Source organism: Wyeomyia smithii, chromosome 1 (assembly GCF_029784165.1).
Source record: "Wyeomyia smithii strain HCP4-BCI-WySm-NY-G18 chromosome 1, ASM2978416v1, whole genome shotgun sequence".
NCBI classification, from domain to species: Eukaryota; Metazoa; Arthropoda; class Insecta; order Diptera; family Culicidae; genus Wyeomyia; species Wyeomyia smithii.
The window spans coordinates 154,371,188-154,389,447 of record NC_073694.1 but is presented as its reverse complement, the minus strand read 5'-3'; the positions used below and the strand labels follow the sequence as shown (position 1 = coordinate 154,389,447).

The following is an 18,260-nucleotide window of genomic DNA, read 5'->3' as shown; positions in this document are numbered from 1 at the left end:
ATTAAAGGTGAAGAGGTAAATAGGTAAAGATGTGAAAAAAGAAAAAAATGTTACAATGAAAGAGTCAATAAGTAAAAAAAGTTAACAAGTAAAAGAAAGCATATGAGCAAAAACATAAAAAGTTATAAAGTTGGGAGGCAAAATAGTAAAATTGTTACAAAGTTATGAATTTATAAATAAAAGAGAAATATCGTGAAAAATATACAAAGAAGTAAAAGAAGTGAAGAACTTAGATGGTGAAAATGGTAAATAAATGTGAAATGTAAAAGAAATAAAAAAAATAGAGTAAAATTGATTGAAAATTGGCAAGAAAGTGAAAAAATGATAAAGAGGAAAAGTTAGGAATTAAAAACAAAAGAAAAGTTAACAGTAAAAAGTAAAAAAGTGAAAAAAAAAACATAAAAAAGGTAACGGTTAACATGTTGAGAAGTTAAAAGCAAAAAAGTTAAGAAGCAAATAAGTAAAATCATTGAAAAAGTAAATAGGTAAAAATAAAAAAAAATTGAAAGTATTTCAGAGTAAAAGGAAGGCAATAAAAGTAAAAAATAAGAATGAAATAGAAAAAGTAAAAAAACCAAAAAAGTAAAAGAAGTTGGTGAGTTAAAAAATAAAGATATAAATAAGTGAAAAATTTAAAAAGTTAAAAAGTTAAAAATTTGAAAAGTGTAAAAGTATAAAAGGAAAAAGCGTAAAAGTGAAAAAAAACAAGCAAAATTGTTAAGCGGAAGAAAAGGTGAGAGTTAATGTAACAGAATAAAAAAAAAAATACAAGTGTAGAAAAGCAAAAGAATGGAAGAGTAAAGGCTCGGAAAAGTAAAAGAAAAAATTAAAAGTCAAAATTCTAAAATTCCAATGTTTGAAGTATAAAGTTTAAAGTCTAAATTCCAAAGTTCAAAGTCCCATGTTTAAAGTTTGAAGTCTTAAGTCTAAAATCAAAAGTCTAAAGTTTAAAGTCCAAACTCTAAAGTTGAAAGTTCTTAGTCTAAAACCTAAAACATAAAGCCTGAATCATAAAGCCTGAAGACTAAAGTCTAGAGTCTAAAGTCTAAAGTCTAAAGTCTAAAGTCTAAAGTCTAAAGTCTAAAGTCAAAAGTCTGAAGTCTAAAGTCTAAAGTCTGAAGTCTTAAGTCTAAAGTCTTAAGTCTAAAGTCTAAAGTCTAAAGTCTAAAGTCTAAAGTCTGAAGTCTAAAGTCTGAAGTCTTAAGTCTAAGTCTAAAGTCTAAAGTCTAAAATCTAAAGTCAAAAGTCTAAAGTCTGAAGTCTGAAGTCTAAAGTCTAAAGTCTAACGTCTAAAGTCTAAAGTCTAAAATCTTAAGTATAAAGTCTAAAGTTTAAAGTCTTAACTCTTAAGTCTAAAGTCTAAAGACTAAAGTATAAAGTCTAAAGTCTAAAGTCTAAAGTCTAAAGTCTAAAGTCTAAAGTCTAAAGTCTAAAGTCTAAAGTCTAAAGTCTAAAGTCTAAAGTCTAAAGTCTAAAGTCTGAAGTCTTAAGTCTAAAGTCTAAAGTCTCAAGTTTCAAGTCTAAAGTATAAAGTAACAAGTCTAAAGACTAAAGTCTATAGTCCAAGGTCTAAAGCCTAAAGTCTAAAATCCAAAATCTTTAGTCTTAAGTCTAAAGTCTTAAATTTAAAGTTTGAAGAGTAAAGAGTAAAGAGTAAAGATTGAAAAGTAAAGAGTAAAGAGTGAAGAGTAAAGAGTAAAGAATAAAGAGTAAAGAGTAAAGAGTAAAGAGTGAAGAGTAAAGAGTAAAGAGTAAAGAGTAAAGAGTAAAGAGTAAAGAGTAAAGAGTAAAGAGTAAAGAGTAAAGAGTAAAGAGTAAAGAGTAAAGAGTAAAGAGTAAAGAGTAAAGAGTAAAGAGTAAAGAGTAAAGAGTAAAGAGTAAAAAGTTTAGAGTTAAGAGTTAAGAGTTAAGAGTAAAGAGTAAAGAGTAAAGAGTAAAGAGTAAAGAGTAAAGGTAAAGAGTAAAGAGTAAAGAGTAAAGAGTAAAGAGTAAAGAGTAAAGAGTAAAGAGTAAAGAGTAAAGAGTAAAGAGTAAAGAGTAAAGAGTAAAGAGTAAAGAGTAAAGAGTAAAGAGTAAAGAGTAAAGAGTAAAGAGTAAAGAGTAAAGAGTAAAGAGTAAAGAGTAAAGAGTAAAGAGTAAAGAGTAAAAAGTAAAGAGTAAAAAGTAAAGAGTAAAGAGTAAAGAGTAAAGAGTAAAGAGTAAAGAGTAAAGAGTAGAGTGTAAAGAGTAAAGAGTAAAGAGTAAAGAGTAAAGAGTAAAGAGTAAAGAGTAAAGAGTAAAGAGTAAAGAGTAAAGAGTAAAGAGTAAAGAGTAAAGAGTAAAGAGTAAAGAGTAAAGAGTAAAGAGTAAAGAGTAAAGAGTAAAGAGTAAAGAGTAAAGAGTAAAGAGTAAAGAGTAAAGAGTAAAGAGTAAAGAGTAAAGAGTAAAGAGTAAAGAGTAAAGAGTAAAGAGTAAAGAGTAAAGAGTAAAGAGTAAAGAGTAAAGAGTAAAGAGTAAAGAGTAAAGAGTAAAGAGTAAAGAGTAAAGAGTAAAGAGTAAAGAGTAAAGAGTAAAGAGTAAAGAGTAAAGAGTAAAGAGTAAAGAGTAAAGAGTAAAGAGTAAAGAGTAAAGAGTAAAGAGTAAAGAGTAAAGAGTAAAGAGTAAAGAGTAAAGAGTAAAGAGTAAAGAGTAAAGAGTAAAGAGTAAAGAGTAAAGAGTAAAGAGTAAAGAGTAAAGAGTAAAGAGTAAAGAGTAAAGAGTTAAGAGTAAAGAGTTAAGAGTTAAGAGTTAAGAGTAAAGAGTAAAGAGTAAAGAGTAAAGAGTAAAGAGTAAAGAGTAAAGAGTAAAGAGTAAAGAGTAAAGAGTAAAGAGTAAAGAGTAAAGAGTAAAGAGTAAAGAGTAAAGAGTAAAGAGTAAAGAGTAAAGAGTAAAGAGTAAAGAGTAAAGAGTAAAGAGTAAAGAGTAAAGAGTAAAGAGTAAAGAGTAAAGAGTAAAGAGTAAAGAGTAAAGAGTAAAGAGTAAAGAGTAAAGAGTAAAGAGTAAAGAGTAAAGAGTAAAGAGTACAGAGTGAATAGTTATGGTAAGTATGTCGATGCAGGGTTGTTTATTATTTATTTTTCTAGCTGACTAGTCAATGAAACGTTTACATTGATAGAAAATATTTGTCCGTGATGAGGAAATTCCAAATTTCAAAAAAATTGTTGTTCGCAGAACTGTTAAGTATACAGTTAGGAACAATAGCTTCAATTTATCAATAAGATTATATTGTCTGTGGTCAACTCTGTTTAATAGTATCACTGTTTCTCTTTTTTGCATTACCTTCGCCGCTGTCTCCGGGGTGTACTCAAAGTTCATGAAAACTTTAGCATCGATAGTGGTCCAAATTAGCCACATAAGCAGTGACATGAAATCACGAATCCATAAAGTGGAATCGTTTGCGATGTTTGAGTTCGATGAGGCAGTCGATAAAATCGGCAGGGAAAAGCGCCCGGGCTTGGCTGAAATGGTTCTTAAAACCTCAAGTCGATCAAAGGATCATCCAACCCATCACCATCACCACCACTCGCGTCACGCTGTCGCTGGTGCTGAAAAAGCGGAAGACGATCCCAGCGAGCCTGATGACGGTGCAGTACGGACCGCTATTAAGCCGAAGAAACCGAAAAGAGTTTCCATCTTGGAGATGCCACGAGATGACAAAATTAAACCTTGCCGAGAGTATTTTGCTGCTCTGGAGTTAGAGCGGAGCGCCAAAACAACCAAACTGACAAAACTTTATGACTCCATTGGTCCTATTTTAATAAAGTTGGAAAGTTTAGTGCTTGGAACGTACACCGGCGATTGCTATGAGATGCGGTACTACTACAACTACTGGGAAAAGCAGATTTTTGCCTGTTTCACAAGGTGGGTTGGTTTAGAACAAGTTTCCAAAGAAACTGTTTCTGCTTTATTTATTACTCCAGCTGTCGGCTGTTCGGGTGGACTCTCACGCTTCCGCTATCCGCAGATTTGAGTCGGAATAACTTGTTGAGCTCTCGGAAACGCGTGCATATCACAACCGGAGTTCACCCGTTCCGCCACCCAGCAGCACTGTTGCGCGGCTTCGCTTAACAGAATATTTGGCCTCTGTTGACGCGGAAATATTTCATCCTTGGAACGACAGATTTGTAACCGTCAACCTGGAGAAGTTTATGCAGTCCCTGCAGCAGGAACAACCCCTGTTTGAGGTAGATGCCATCCTTGCGGTACCGGAGATTGTGATGAAACCGACAGCAGCAGAAGTTTACTCCATTGCCATCAGCTCGATTACCGACTTTCTGAAAAGGTAGGTTGAGGCTTTGTGTTTTTTATGAAATTAACAAACTCAGCAATTGTTTTGTAGTTGTTAGAACTGATGCATTCGTTTTGTTATTATTTTTTTCTTTTTTTTTTATTATAATCATTAATAATGTTATGTCATTCGCAGACTGAAATCGTTCCGCCGCTGGATGGCTGAGACTTGCCTGCCCTGCCAAAATGATGCGAGTAAAGACGAAACGTTTACCTTCACATTTTTCGAGGACGTCGTTCAGGTAGGCTTGCATTCATTCGGGTTTACCCCAAAAAAACCGGATGCAAATGTCGAAAACTGTGCCAAACTATTTAGTGTGCGATTTTGAATAACTTCGCCCCTTACAAAGTATATGTATATCGCAAAATATATACTCCAAACGGCAAACCCATACATCACAATGGAACGATGGCGTTCGGGGAGGCGAAACTCCCGGAAAAGTTGAGAACCATCGTTCATCTCCGCACCCGGTATGGCGTCACCACCAGCAGAGTTTCGACAGCAGGCAACGACCAAGTTATGACTTAATAGTTGCAACCATCACCGAGCACACTGCAGTTTTGTACAGTTTATCGATATTTTATTTGACTTTGATAAATTTGTTTACCCGTCTCTTTCTTTCCATCGCATTACAGATTCCGAAAGTTTGCGATCTTGTTATAAACTTGCAGGAAACTATTCAGAATTTAGTGGCCGATGTTCTGACGTATTTAAAATGGTAATATTTCATCTTTTTTTTGAGTGTCGTTCGTCCTTTCGCTTGTCGGCTTCAAGTATGTGTGGTTTTGTCTATCAATCGATAATTTTTTTTTCTCTTGTACTGCACTGCTCCGGGAGCATGATGAAAGATAATACTTTTTCAAAATCGTGTCCTAATAAAGTACCATTATTTCCACCGTAGGTGGCAGAAGTACAAAAATCTCTGGATGTACGAAAAGATGAGCGTTTGCGAGAAGTATCTCGCGCAAAACCTGCCCCTTGCCCGATTGGATGAGAAGTTCATCTTCTACACCCAGATTGTAAACGACTTGGAGCGACATCGGTCCTACCACGATATCAAATCGATTCGGATTAACTTGCAGCCGTTAATCAAGAGCATAATCGATCACGCCGTCGAGTGGCGGAATACGCTGGGTAAAATTCTCTCCGACCGAACCCGACAGCAAATGATTGAGTTGATTGACCATATGCAGGTAAGTGCCCATTTTTTGAGTATGTGGTACAAACCAAGACTGTTAATCTGGCATTTATCACTTCCAAAATCTACGTTCACGATCAAGAACATTATTTTTGCCTTGACTTTCTTAGATTTGCTCCTAGGGCAGGTGAGCCAGTTATGACAAGTGTACCAGTTATGGTTACATCGCATAGGTGCAATATAGCCAATTATGGCACTACCCCAATTGAACTCCATAGGCCTTATCTGGTTCATGCCATAGCTGGTACGCTTCCCCCACATATTTATCATATATTTTTCATTACAACATTTTTTTTTAAATGGCATTAAGTCATATGTTTCTAGCAGATTTCACCTTTGATCCAATAACAGCTTAAAAAAGAATAACACTGATCAACACAGGTTTTGCCCTAGAGCTCAAACTGGTAAATAAAAGGAGGGCGGTATTGCAGAAAGAAATGTATCACTAACCGTTATCAAGCTTCCTCGCAATTATCTTTCCATCTATAATGCTAGATGCAGCTATCGATAATGTTTGATAAAAATCGTGTTTCTCCATATCAAATAGGAAAAATTTCATTTTATGTGCAAATTACCAATCTTCAGAATCTATCATTGCTAATTTGTTGATACGAAATTTCGCAGACTAACTGGTCGAAAAATATTTTAAATGAAGTAAGCTCAATTCAACAAATTGTTATTTCATCCCTTGGAAGTGTCCCCGGCAATCAATTACGCAGTATTTTGGAGCTGAAGGATGAAACAATCAACATGTAGCCAAACTTGCCGATAAAATTAACGCAGCTGCCTCACTACAGCAATAACATCACACACTACCCCTGCGGGCTAAGAGCGGTTTCGATCAACTAGATTAGTTGAGAGATTTCGTTTTGGTCATTGTTTTTGGCACATTTTGCATGGTAGGATAAGTACAAAGATACACAGTGCCCCAGTGCTGAGGTGAGAAAATTTCCAGCTCGAGAAGATCCTCGACCTGATCGGGAATCACAGAGCCACGAGGACCGCAACTACCTCTCTGCGAATACCAAATCAGGACCATCTCGCTAAGCGTCGTTGCGACTAGCCGAAGCCCCCAAATGAACCGGCCGACGTTGGCCGTAGGAATATAGAACTATTCCCCTGATACCTGACACTTAGCCGCAAGATATCGTATTTAGAGAGCTCAACTACACCAACTTACTTCTCACAGCCTCCAATTCCCTGTCACTCCTGTAACAGTTCCCAACGGCAACACTGCTACTGGTAGTGCATCTGCATCTGTTGCTCATGTCACTTCTGTTCCAACCGCCTCTTTTGGTGTAACTGCAACGAACATTGGGATTACACAAGCTCCAGCAACAGAGGAAACTTAGTAAACAACATTCCATCATTACCGAGACGCAACGACATCAGCATCATGGAAGTTTCCGACCTCACCTCCGCATTCAAGCCATTCCAGCCAGCGTTCATTAGTCGTCCCAGTCCTGGTTCAAAGTACGGGGCATCAAAAATTCCAGTCCAGCAAAAATCCATTATGCCAGTATTTCTGACATGCCTTCCGCTATCAGCATCAATCAATGTCCATCAGACGAACATCGGTCTGCGAGACGAGACTTTTTTCGGGTTTCACTGTGTACAACCAGAATGTAAGAGGCTCACGCACCAAAATGCACGATCCTTTCGTATGTCTCTCGAGCTGTGACTACAATGCCGTGGTTTTGATAGAAGCCTGGCTTTGGCCGGATATCCAGGATAGCGTTCTCTTCCGATGTTACAGAAATACCGCTTCAAGTCATCAAACCAGAGGAGGTGGTACACTCATAGCAGTTAAATCTCTCTGTACTCTGATTTCGTTGCATGTTTATGTAAATGGACAGTTGCTGAAGGAAGAAACTGTGCCCCGGAGCAGAGGAAATGTTGTAAAGGTTAGCTAGAGATAAGGAAGGGAGAGGTAGACAGCTGGAGATAAAAACCTGACAAGCATTTTCTTGGAACTCGCGAAATTTCCCTTAGGAAAGCCGACCCTAATGCAGTTAATCAGAGAGTCCCTACAGCGCTCCCTGCTGAGACTAAGAATACTTACAATGCAATGGCTTGAGTCATGTCAATTCATATATGAGTGCAAATGGCAGCATCGATGCTGTATTGGACTTCAAGAACTGCAACCTTATCTTCTTGAACGACCTTCTCAACACTGTGGATTGGAATCGGCTTATAAACGGTGATTCAGTGAATATCATCACTAACAGCTTCTACGAAAGCGTTGATGAAATCTTTCGCGACCATGTCTTTCTTCGCCGATCTCCCCTCAACGGCACTGAGTGGAAGCCTTGGTGGAACGTTGAACTTAGTACTCTACGCAATAAGTTTCGCAAGGCTCGCAATCAATATTTCAACTCTAAATCCGAAAGCAGTCGAAGAGCTCTTCGTTGTTAGTCAGCCTACAACTCGCTGCTTGCAACCAGCTACCAGTTGATCAGCTACCAATTGAGAGAACGCAGTCAAACCTCAAGCAAAATCCTTTGGTTTTCTGGAAATTCAAGCGGTCACAGAGATCGTGCAACCGCGCTCCTACTACGGATTCTTAGGATAGAACAACGGTGAATTATCTCAATGAAATGGCTAATTTATTGGCCAAGTTTTTTCAATCCGTTTACAATGCAAGAACCAAAAAGTTGATGGTAACGTGGAACCTGACTTGAATCAACCTCCACTGCACTTCACACCAGCTGACTTTTTTTTTTTTTTTATTGTAAAATTATTTTATTTGTCAGGTCGTTTATGTACATAAAAACATTTTTTTAATCTTTAGTTCACTAAATCAAGATGAAAATCTAAACCTGAGGTGTCAACTCTACCATTACACTGGTTTATAAAGCATATGTATTCTGCAAAAATTTTTAATATTTCCACTCTCTGCCTTTCACTTATTCCTGTTAGAGCAGGTTTGACTAAATCAATGAAGCTAAGGTGTCTCCAGCCACCCAAGATTGCTGCTATTCTTTGCCGTAAGTTAGTCCATGCCGGCCGGACGCGATCACATTCACTGATTTTGTGCATCAAGGTTTCTACATTTCTGCGTCCACAATGTGTACAGTTTTCATTGTCCACTCGCTGAATCACGAATAGCAGTTTGCGATGCTCGACTTTCTCGTTGACTATCAGGTAAAGTTGTGTTCGCTGTGCTGACGTTAGATTTCTCGTTGCTATATTCCGCCAGACGCGGGGCCATCTATTGTCTGGATATTTTTGTTCCACCCTAGGAACGTCTGTTTCACTGATAAAGTGCTGATGAATGTGGCCGGTGGAGAGACTTTGTTGAATTTGGTCCGGAATCAGTCTCAGGTTCGACTGTATTTGCCTAAGATCCGGAAGATCCGTTGGTATCGTTAGGCGCGGATTTGCGTTGAAGAGAAGGGATCTGTAGAAGGGGAGTGAATCGATCTCCTGCAGGTGTCGGTTGATAGCGAGTGCTTTGCATTTCAATGCCGGTAATTGTAGTTTTAGGCCACCGTTTTCTATGCTACGAGCTAGCTGTATCATTGGGACGCGGGCCACCATGCCTCGCCAAAGAAACTTGCCCATTGCCGATGTAATTTTCGCAGTATGTACGCAAAACGGCGGTAATATGGACGCGAGGTACCATATTTTCGACGTTCCGAATGTGTTTAGCATAGTGACTCGCTGGTGCAGTGTCAGTGTGCGCAACGAGTGCAGCCACATTTGTTGCGAGAACTTCCCCACAAGCGCGTCCCAGTTCAATGAAGTCATCGTGCGTATTGAGTTTGTGAAGTGAACACCTAATATTTTAACAACATTTGTTGTCTGTAGCCACTGGGTGTTAATTGTGTTGCCTTCTGTACATCCAACATCAATAGCAACAGTTTTGCGCAAATTAAGTTTTGCGCCGGCGGCTATCTCGAAGCGGGTGAACAAGCTGTTAATCGCGTCGATTTGCCTCGTTGTTGAAACGATCACACTGATGTCGTCTGCATATGCCACAAGCAGATCGTCGTCGCATACACGTTCAAGCCTGCATACTAGTGGATGGAGATATAACACGAAGAGGTGCATGGACAGCGGATCCCCCTGCCGTACCGAACGTTGGATTTCGAAGGGACGAGAGAGATGACCATTGATTAACAGCCGGGATGTGGCTCGGCTGGCGAGGCGTGAGAGTAGAACTATGAAATCTTGGTTGAAGCCGAGCGACCGCATGGTTTCGAAGAGGAATGAGTGCCTAACCCGATCGAAGGCATGCTCGAGATCAAAGCTGATTAACTTTCCTGCACGCCGATGATGACGAAGATTGGCGATCCGATCTTTCAGAGAGAGAGTGGCTTGGAAGATGTTGCGCTCTGAATTTGAGCACTTCTGTCCGTCACTCAAGACGTGGTGTTCTCTAATCACTCTCTCCAGCCTGGTTTTGAGGATGCGAGAGAAGAGCTTATAGTCGCTATTCAGCAATGATATAGGGCGATATGATCTGGCTGTGCCATCGCCGCCTCGCTTTTTCACCAAAACGATGATACCTTCCAAAAACGCCGGGAAGAGATATATGTGCGTCTCGATCTCCCTTGGCTCTGTAATTGTTTCGTCCTGCTCTGTTTGCAGCTGTGTTATGATGGTTTTATTGCGTCGCCTTTCTCCCAGCTGAAACGTTGACATGGGTTCTCCTGCCACGTGTGTTTCATTGATTCGCATAAACATGTGTGAGAATCTTCTCTGGAGAGCTAACATCTCAGCTTTTAGCCGGTTGATGGTAGTGATCAACTCTGGATGCTGATAGTAGTTATCATATGCTTGACGCAGCTCACTGTAGAGATGCTGCTGTTGGCCGTGGAATTCTTCGAATACAGCTCGTGATTTCCATTTGAAAAAGCTTTTTATTTTTGGCTTGGCAAAAGAAAGCCACCACTCAATCCAAGAAGCATAGTTTCTGCGTGGTCGGGTCCAATACTGCCACTTATATTGGAACTCCGCTACGTTCTCATCAGTTAACAAATAGGGGCGTATGGACCAGAAACCACGACCATACTCTTGCCCTAAATTTGGAAGGCATATCCGAAGTGTCAGCGCTTTGTGGTCGGTGAACGAGCAGACATGGGCATGTGTTGAGCGCAGTTGATCACGTAAGCCGTTGCTGACATAAATGCGATCAAGGCGCGACCTCGCGTTGCGACAAACATAGGTGTATCCCGCGTCACGCGGACATAGTTTCTCCCACTCGTCATGAAGCTGTAATTGTTGAACTATCGTTTTGAGGGCACCGCTGGTATTCGGGCTGCTTGAATCGCACGTTCGAAGCACACAGTTAAAATCACCGGCTAAAATCGTATGTGTTGTACGGTGACGAAGATAATAGGGAAGCGTTTCTCTGAACAAATTCTCCCGCGCAGCACGTTGTGCAGAACCAGAGGGAGCATAAACATTACATATCGTCGTGTCCTACACTCGCAGTGCGAGAAGTCGACTGTCTAAGCTTCTCTCGACGTGAGTAGCTCGGATGTGTTGCTTCAGGGCAATCGCTGTCCCTCTTCTCGCGTGGTTCACGTTAAAGAAAACGACGTATCCAGGCAAGGATAGCTGTTCGTTCTCTACCTCTTGCAAACAAATGATGTCGAGATCGTGGTTGTTGATGAAAGTCCGAAGTGCGTTGATTTTCGTGGGGTTCGTTATAGTTCCGATGTTGATGGACGAAATATTGTAAGATGTGAAAGCCATTTATAGTTGGTAGTTCTCCTCGCTCTCGTCATCGCCGTCGTTCGGTCGTGGTTTTTTACCAGCAGGTCGTCCTCGAGTTCTTCGGCTGCTAGTTGAAGCGATGGAATCGTCGGTTGCGTTGCCGTTGCTGCTCTTGCTTTGCGATCGCAGTGTAAGGAAGGGTTTTTTAAAAATATCTCCTACACTCCCGATAGCTCTCGGTTGTGATACGGATGTCAGTGGCGCATCATAAGTTTTTTTTAAAGGTTGGTGTGTTGCAACCAATCCGACTGTGGGCTGGTTGCTTTCGAGCGTTTTCGGACCTACTGTCTCGCTCTGGCTAGTGGCACTCTTCGGCAGTTCGGGAAAGGCGGTAGACGAATTCAGTGATGGAGCGGTGGACTTGGGACCCACTGTTTTTATGTTTGTTGGTCTCATACTTGCTGAGTGCTTGGGCTGCTGAACGGCAGTTGGTTTGTTTTTCTGTCCAGGTTGCTTCGCTAAATTCGCGTAGCTTTTCTGGTACAGAAGTTTTTTATTCTGGACACACGATAGCCCAGTGTGCGCTTGCTCTTTGCAGTGGCGACAGGATTGTAGTTGTCCCTTGTAGACAATTAGTGCTTGCTCTCCGTCTATGGTTACCCACGAGTCGATGTTCCGCTTCACCATCATACGGACAGACCATATGCCGAGCGGTATGCCTTCGGATTCGTTGCTCTCACCCCACGACACTTCGCGAATTGAGATTACTTCTCCAAAATCGTTCAAGAAGTTGACGACCTTTTCTTCCAACACATCTTCGAGGAGGTCGTACACACGCACTTCAACACTACCATCTTCTAGCGTAATTCGTAACTTGTGTTTCTTCCCTTCACACTCCACCTCATGCTTCCCGTCGTGTTCATCGACGACTCTCTGAGCGATCGACAGGTCACTGACCTTTATGAACGCACATGATCCACCTCTGTGGCACTGTAGCCGTTTGATTTCTTCTCGCTTCAAACCGAGAACCGAATAACAAAAACCGTAAAGTTTTTCAACCGACGGCTTTATGGCGAATTGCGAATAGTCAATTTTAAAAGTATTTTCGCGCCTCATCGCGGGACACTGTAGCACGCGACGCGGCACGGGATATATCGAGAATAAGAATTTTCAACGGTAAATGCTTCACTTGTGATAGGCGCAATCTAAAACACGTCTGCACGTCTCAAAAGTTGAGCGGGTTATGACGCTCAGAAAGCATTAACTAGTTTTGATGCGAACGATAGTGCTGTACCAGATGGTAACCCTCCACTCTTCTTATCTTGTATTGCTCACAAGCTTATCGTCAACCATGACTCCCAAGAGCTTCAAAGATCGAAAGATTTTCAACGGTAAATGCTTCACTTGTGATAGGCGCAATCTAAAACACGTCTGCACGTCTCAAAAGTTGAGCGGGTTATGACGCTCAGAAAGCATTAACTAGTTTTGATGCGAACGATAGTGCTGTACCAGATGGTAACCCTCCACTCTTCTTATCTTGTATTGCTCACAAGCTTATCGTCAACCATGACTCCCAAGAGCTTCAAAGATCGCTTTGAGGTAACGGTGCAGACTCAAACTCTGACCGACGCCTGTTGCTCTGATTTGCGGTTATTCACAACCGTGACATCCGTCTTATGGTGCGCTAACTCCAGTTTCCTGGAGTGCATCCAGTCTTCGACCTTGCGTGTACAGTGCGCGGCCGTCAGCTCGACCTCCTTGATCGACTCGCCGTAGACCTCTGGCCGGCGATCACAACTCCTACAGGAAACTTGAGTTTCAACACCCCGTCATACCCCGTCATAGAACCTTGCGGAACTTCTGCGGTAATTGGGACGCACTTCTGACCCTCCTCTGTGTTGAAAAACAAGTCCTCGATTCTGGAAGTAATTTTCCAAAATCTTCCTGAGCGCAAGCGCTATGAATCCCAACTGGCGGTATTGAACGCATTCTTCACGTCAAGCGTGATGATTGCGCAATAGCGTATGCCCCTTCTCTTGTGCTGAAGTGCTTCCTCCGTCGTCTTTGTGACGTAGAGGATAGCATCCAGCGGGGACCTGCACTTCCGGAAACCGACCTGGTTACTTGTCAGACCGTTCACACCCTCCGTGTACCTAACCAGTCTGCTGAGGTGTTCTGTTTTCCGGAACATACCATGCACTTGGGGGATTTCCCGCTACCCTATGCTTTATGGTCTGCACCACCGCAATGCCTGCCTAACTAGCTCCTGTCGGTTCCCTTGCAGGTTATGTCATCCCTCGAAGCACCGGAAGAATACCCAGAGTGCATACTGACCAGCGACCTTTAGTTTGTTTTCCTTTAGTGCCAGGTTCGTATCTGCCGATGCTAACCGGAAGGTAGCCACCTGGGTCCCCGCGGATTGACTCAGAGGCTACCTCCTCCCCGCACTTGTGATTCATTGCACGGTGATTTCATCCAAGTTTTTAAGCTGGAGTGTCACCTCCGAAGTGAGTGCCCGTGCCAGCACATCTTAGCCAAACACCTGCTCAGCTACCGTAGGAAGCACCCTAGTTCTTGCATCCCTTCGAAGCTCAAAAATCATCTCGCCTGTGCGAGATCAACCGAAGATCAGCACATCCGTCCCTAAATCCTTGAGCTGGGTTTCGCTCCACATTTTCTTCATGACTTCAGAGTTCTTAGACCCGTCAGTCTTGAGTATAAGGCGTTTCCTCTGCTTTTTGACATTTGGCGGATGTTTTGTCGCCACTCCGTCACGGCGTTTTTAAACCCTTTTGGGGCCCTTTGCCGACTACGGTAACCCATGAGTTTCCCGAAGTCACCGCTCCGGTCGATGTTCCTGTTGGTGTTCTAGCTCGCGAGGCTAGCTCCACCAACTACATCTTCACGTTATCGGGGGCCATTCCCTTACCGGCCTGCCCCGTAGGCATTGGACTGATCCTGCTTAGATTCAGTTGCCCTCCTAGTCCTCACCCCCTTTTCGGAAGGCTTAACCCAAGCCATAAGTTCGGCGTACTCCTTTTGAGCTTCGTCGATGGTAGCCCGAAGCAAAAGGAGGCCCTGTTCAGATCCCTGGGTATATTGCTCCTCTTCGCCGCGCACTCGATGATAGCATCAAACTGTTCAGAAAACGCTGTCTCCCTAGGCCACTTGTCTCTGCTCCGACCGGCGTAAGTCAAGAAAGAGAATCTGGTCCTAAGACCAATTCCTACCAGCTGATCCTTCTCCTGCCTTATTCCCACCAGGCAATGGACGCGGAACGCCTTCCAGATTTCACGACCGGAGACACCGGCACCGGTTGTTATCTCGCTGTTTCAAGGCGTTGTCACACGACCTTACTAAGGAAGCTGGGCGCAAGTGCCAGTCCAGATTCGTGGTACGAAAACGAAATCCGACTCGAATCCTAAAAAGTTGCGACCAATTGCCGCAACTGGGAACTTACTGGAATCGGCTCCAATGGATGGCGGGAGCGCTTTGGCGGAGATGCTTCCGGGTATTTGTTGTTTTGCCAGTAGTCTACTGTCCAATGTTCGAGCCTCACCACCCTCAGGCGTTCTCCCGTTGCTGGTCCGGGACTGTGGGGTACTGTCAGTGATCACGCACATACAATATTTCATGATATTGCCGATCGCCATGCGCCGACCCGTATGCCCGAGGGCATATGCTGTAACTGGATACATCCGGCGGTATGCCTGGTATTTCACAGATATCTATGCTCTGAAGATACTACTGCTCTCTTGTTCGTAGCCTTCTGGATTACGCTGCTCCCATTTGGGCTCCTTTTTATACTTTGCCCGCCATCAAAATTAAACGGATACCGAGACTGTTCATTAGGTTTGCTTTACGCAATTTACCTTGGCATGACCCTCTTAATCTCCCATAATATCTAGCTCACTGTGTATTGATCAATTTGGAAACGTTAGAAGCAAGGCGACAGGGGATCCAGATAGTAATGTTTATTTTTGACACACTCGACGGAAGCATCGACTGCTCTCAAGTACTTCAGGAAAAAAATTAATCCGCATTGAAGGTCAACCGTTATTATGTTGCTGTGTCATTGCGTAGCTGCCGCTGCCACTTTTGCAACGAACGTTTCGGCTGTGTTGAAGAAACCCAGAGCTACGAAACACGTGTTTCATGTCCACTATACAAGTGCGCCAACTCAAGCGTAATAGATATAGATCATTTACCCCCCAATTCTACCTTTTCGATCTCACACGAGCCTGTCTCTCCTGTTAAATCCTCTTTTTTTGCTGTTTCAATCACCCCTCCCCTCGCTCGGGTTTTATCCAGACGGACCGGAGGGCAATTCTGTTTTTGGTTACTTTCAGGCCAAAGCAGAATCAAAATCGTCAGCTATTTCGCAAATATCGAAAGATCTGGCGTCACGCTACAAGGCCGTGAACAAAATTCTAAAGGTCAAACCAAGCTCCGTGATTTGACCGATACGAGTCTGTCCATCGAGTGCCTCTTGGAGAATCCTGTTGGTTGTTTTAAGAATAACAGTTTTCCTGAGGTAAAAATTCTTGACTGCAAACAATTGCGGTTCGTGTCACCATATGTGTAACTATATGTGCCCCGTGTCATGAACTGCCTACATTGTAAGCAGTTGGGCCACCAAATAAGGCGTTACCAAACAACGAAATTGTCTGTAGTTGAGTACGGCTGTTTCTGCTTCTGCTCCGCAGCAAACACACATTTGATCAAACTAGAGCAAACATGCTATCGTTGTTTGCGTATCGTTGTATTCGGAAGTTTATTTTTCAATTGATTCTGAATTATTTTCATTAAATAATCGTTATATTAGTGACAGGTGAACATTACCTTACAGGCGGACATTATCCTACATTAATCATATATTTTTTTGTTGCCATCTCGTAGTTAGTCAGCATTGCGAAGATCACCGGTCCTGAGAATGGTGGCTGAGATCGTTTTGATTTGTGCTCAATGGAATGCTTTTTCATCTCAAAAGTTTTGCTGGATCAAAATAATAAATTCTTTGCACCATTATCACGGCAAATTCGTTGTTTCCTCTTCTATTCAAGTTTGGAGTAGAATTCCTCGTGGAAACTGTTTTGGCTTCAAACCGAACCTAAAAATAACGTACAAAACGCAATCAACAATCCATAGTTTTTAGCTTGGGTTCTATGGCAAGCCTAATTTTACAACTGGTTGAAAAAAAAAAGAAAAAAAAATCTCTAATTCGCAAACAAAAAAGATTATAGCTAATTAACCTTTTCTGTAAACTTTGGTGCTCCGAGCCACACTTCTATCCTTGCTAGGGACACAAAAACTCACAGGAATGGTTAAAAAGCTAGAATCCTTCATTTTTCTCCAGTTTGACTTTAAGGGCACTATTTTAGTTTTCGTCGACCAGCGTAATTGTGGGAACATTTAATAAGTCGAGTTATTCCCCAGCTTGATACAATTCAAATGTAATTTACTAGAAAATTAAACTAAATAACTCTAAAGAAGGTTGATATAATAACCACCTATTACAAATACATTCGTCGTATGTTCCATTCAAACGTTGCGGTTAAAATTGTTTATAAACGATTTCCCCAAAGCTTGAACTAAGTTTCCCTGTTGCTAATTGAACCAGTTAACCATTCTGCCAGCACCGTCCATTGTGACTCGTACCATTACTCGTACCAACTTTTCTCGAGTTCAAACCACAACACACACAGCCCGTGCATTAGGGGCCGGACTGAACTAAAGCACAGATTAAAATTTCAAGCGAATAAATTTTCATCGCATGACATACATCCTGGGAATTGCCGCTAGGCATTTTGGGAAATATTCAAACATCTTTCTTTCGGGCTTCAAAACAACTGGACTTGTTGCCCTTGGGTTTACCGCTGAAGCTTGTCAGAGATAAATTTTTGACACTGACAAGCGAACTACGTACTGCACCGCACTGGGCCTATGGCCTGACTTGTCCAAACGGAAATTGTATGATACCGAATGAATAGAAACTGCCATGGTGCACTGAAAGTAACCGATATTTGTTGAAGTTTACGGAGAAAATTACTGGTAGACTCGGTTTCATTTTTCATCACAGAACTCATCCCCAGGGTGTTCCTTTAGTCTGTTTGTTTGTGAAACAAATATTTGTACTAACTTTAAGTGCGACTCAGTACGAGGTGGAAGAGACCGTATATGTTATTAACCATATAACCATTGAGCATATAAGATTTATGTCAGGTAGTGAAAATTTACACTCAACGCAAACATGGAATAAAATATTTTCAAATAAATCTCATTAAAGATCGCACTCATTGTCGTTTCTGTTTTAGCGCCTTCGGACAGAACTGGATCGTAACGTGAAGGAGCTATCGCACTTTAAGAGTGTTATGCAGACTATCAACACAATACAAACTACGACACTAACGGTGGAGCTGAAAATTCACGAAATGCAGGAGATATACAACGTCTTGCAGGAACATCGGATTAAGGTAAATGAAAAATGGATTATTCCTTCCAAGCTTTATTTTTGATACATATTGATTGATTTTAAAACATTTAAATACTACATTATACTTAGGTATATTGGTGTAATTTAAAAAATCAAATCTTAATCAGCACTCTTCTTTCTGCTGCGAAACAACACTTATGGGTCATTCCATGTCAAGTGTCCGAGGAAATGCATCGACCATCTCCGATTTCGACCAAAATTTGTGACTCGATGTATATCGAGCTGGAACTTATAAATACAAAGTGTTGTACCGATTGGTGGACCCCTCGGCCAATGGGACTGCCTCCACTTTTTGCGAATTTAGCAAACACATTTTTGCCTTTCTCCAAGAAAGGTATAGCAATCACTTGCAAAACCGAAAGTATAAAAGTGCTCCAAAGGGCCGAATTGCATATATCAATCGACTCAGCTCGACGAGCTGAGCATTTTCTGTATGGGTGTGTGTGTGTGTGTGTCTGTGTGTGTGTGTGTATGTGCAGATTTTTATTCTCACTCACTTTTCTCAGAGATGGCTGGACCGATTTTCATGAAATTAACTGAAAATGAAAGGTCTTGTTGCCCCATAAGACCCTATTGAATTTTATTGTAATCGGATTTTT

General features: G+C 41.6%; 1 protein-coding gene across 1 annotated transcript in view; it reads left to right on the top strand.

The window, feature by feature from the left end:
- The window catches only part of LOC129723260 (dynein axonemal heavy chain 10), a 254,555-nt gene that overhangs the window by 59,622 nt on the left and 176,673 nt on the right, over window positions 1-18,260 (top strand). The window contains exons 23-28 of the mRNA XM_055677373.1: window positions 3,329-3,879; window positions 4,139-4,300; window positions 4,442-4,547; window positions 4,942-5,024; window positions 5,208-5,499; window positions 17,483-17,641. Of these exons, the coding sequence (XP_055533348.1) occupies window positions 3,329-3,879; window positions 4,139-4,300; window positions 4,442-4,547; window positions 4,942-5,024; window positions 5,208-5,499; window positions 17,483-17,641 (1,353 nt within the window). The remainder of the gene's footprint in view (window positions 1-3,328; window positions 3,880-4,138; window positions 4,301-4,441; window positions 4,548-4,941; window positions 5,025-5,207; window positions 5,500-17,482; window positions 17,642-18,260) is intronic.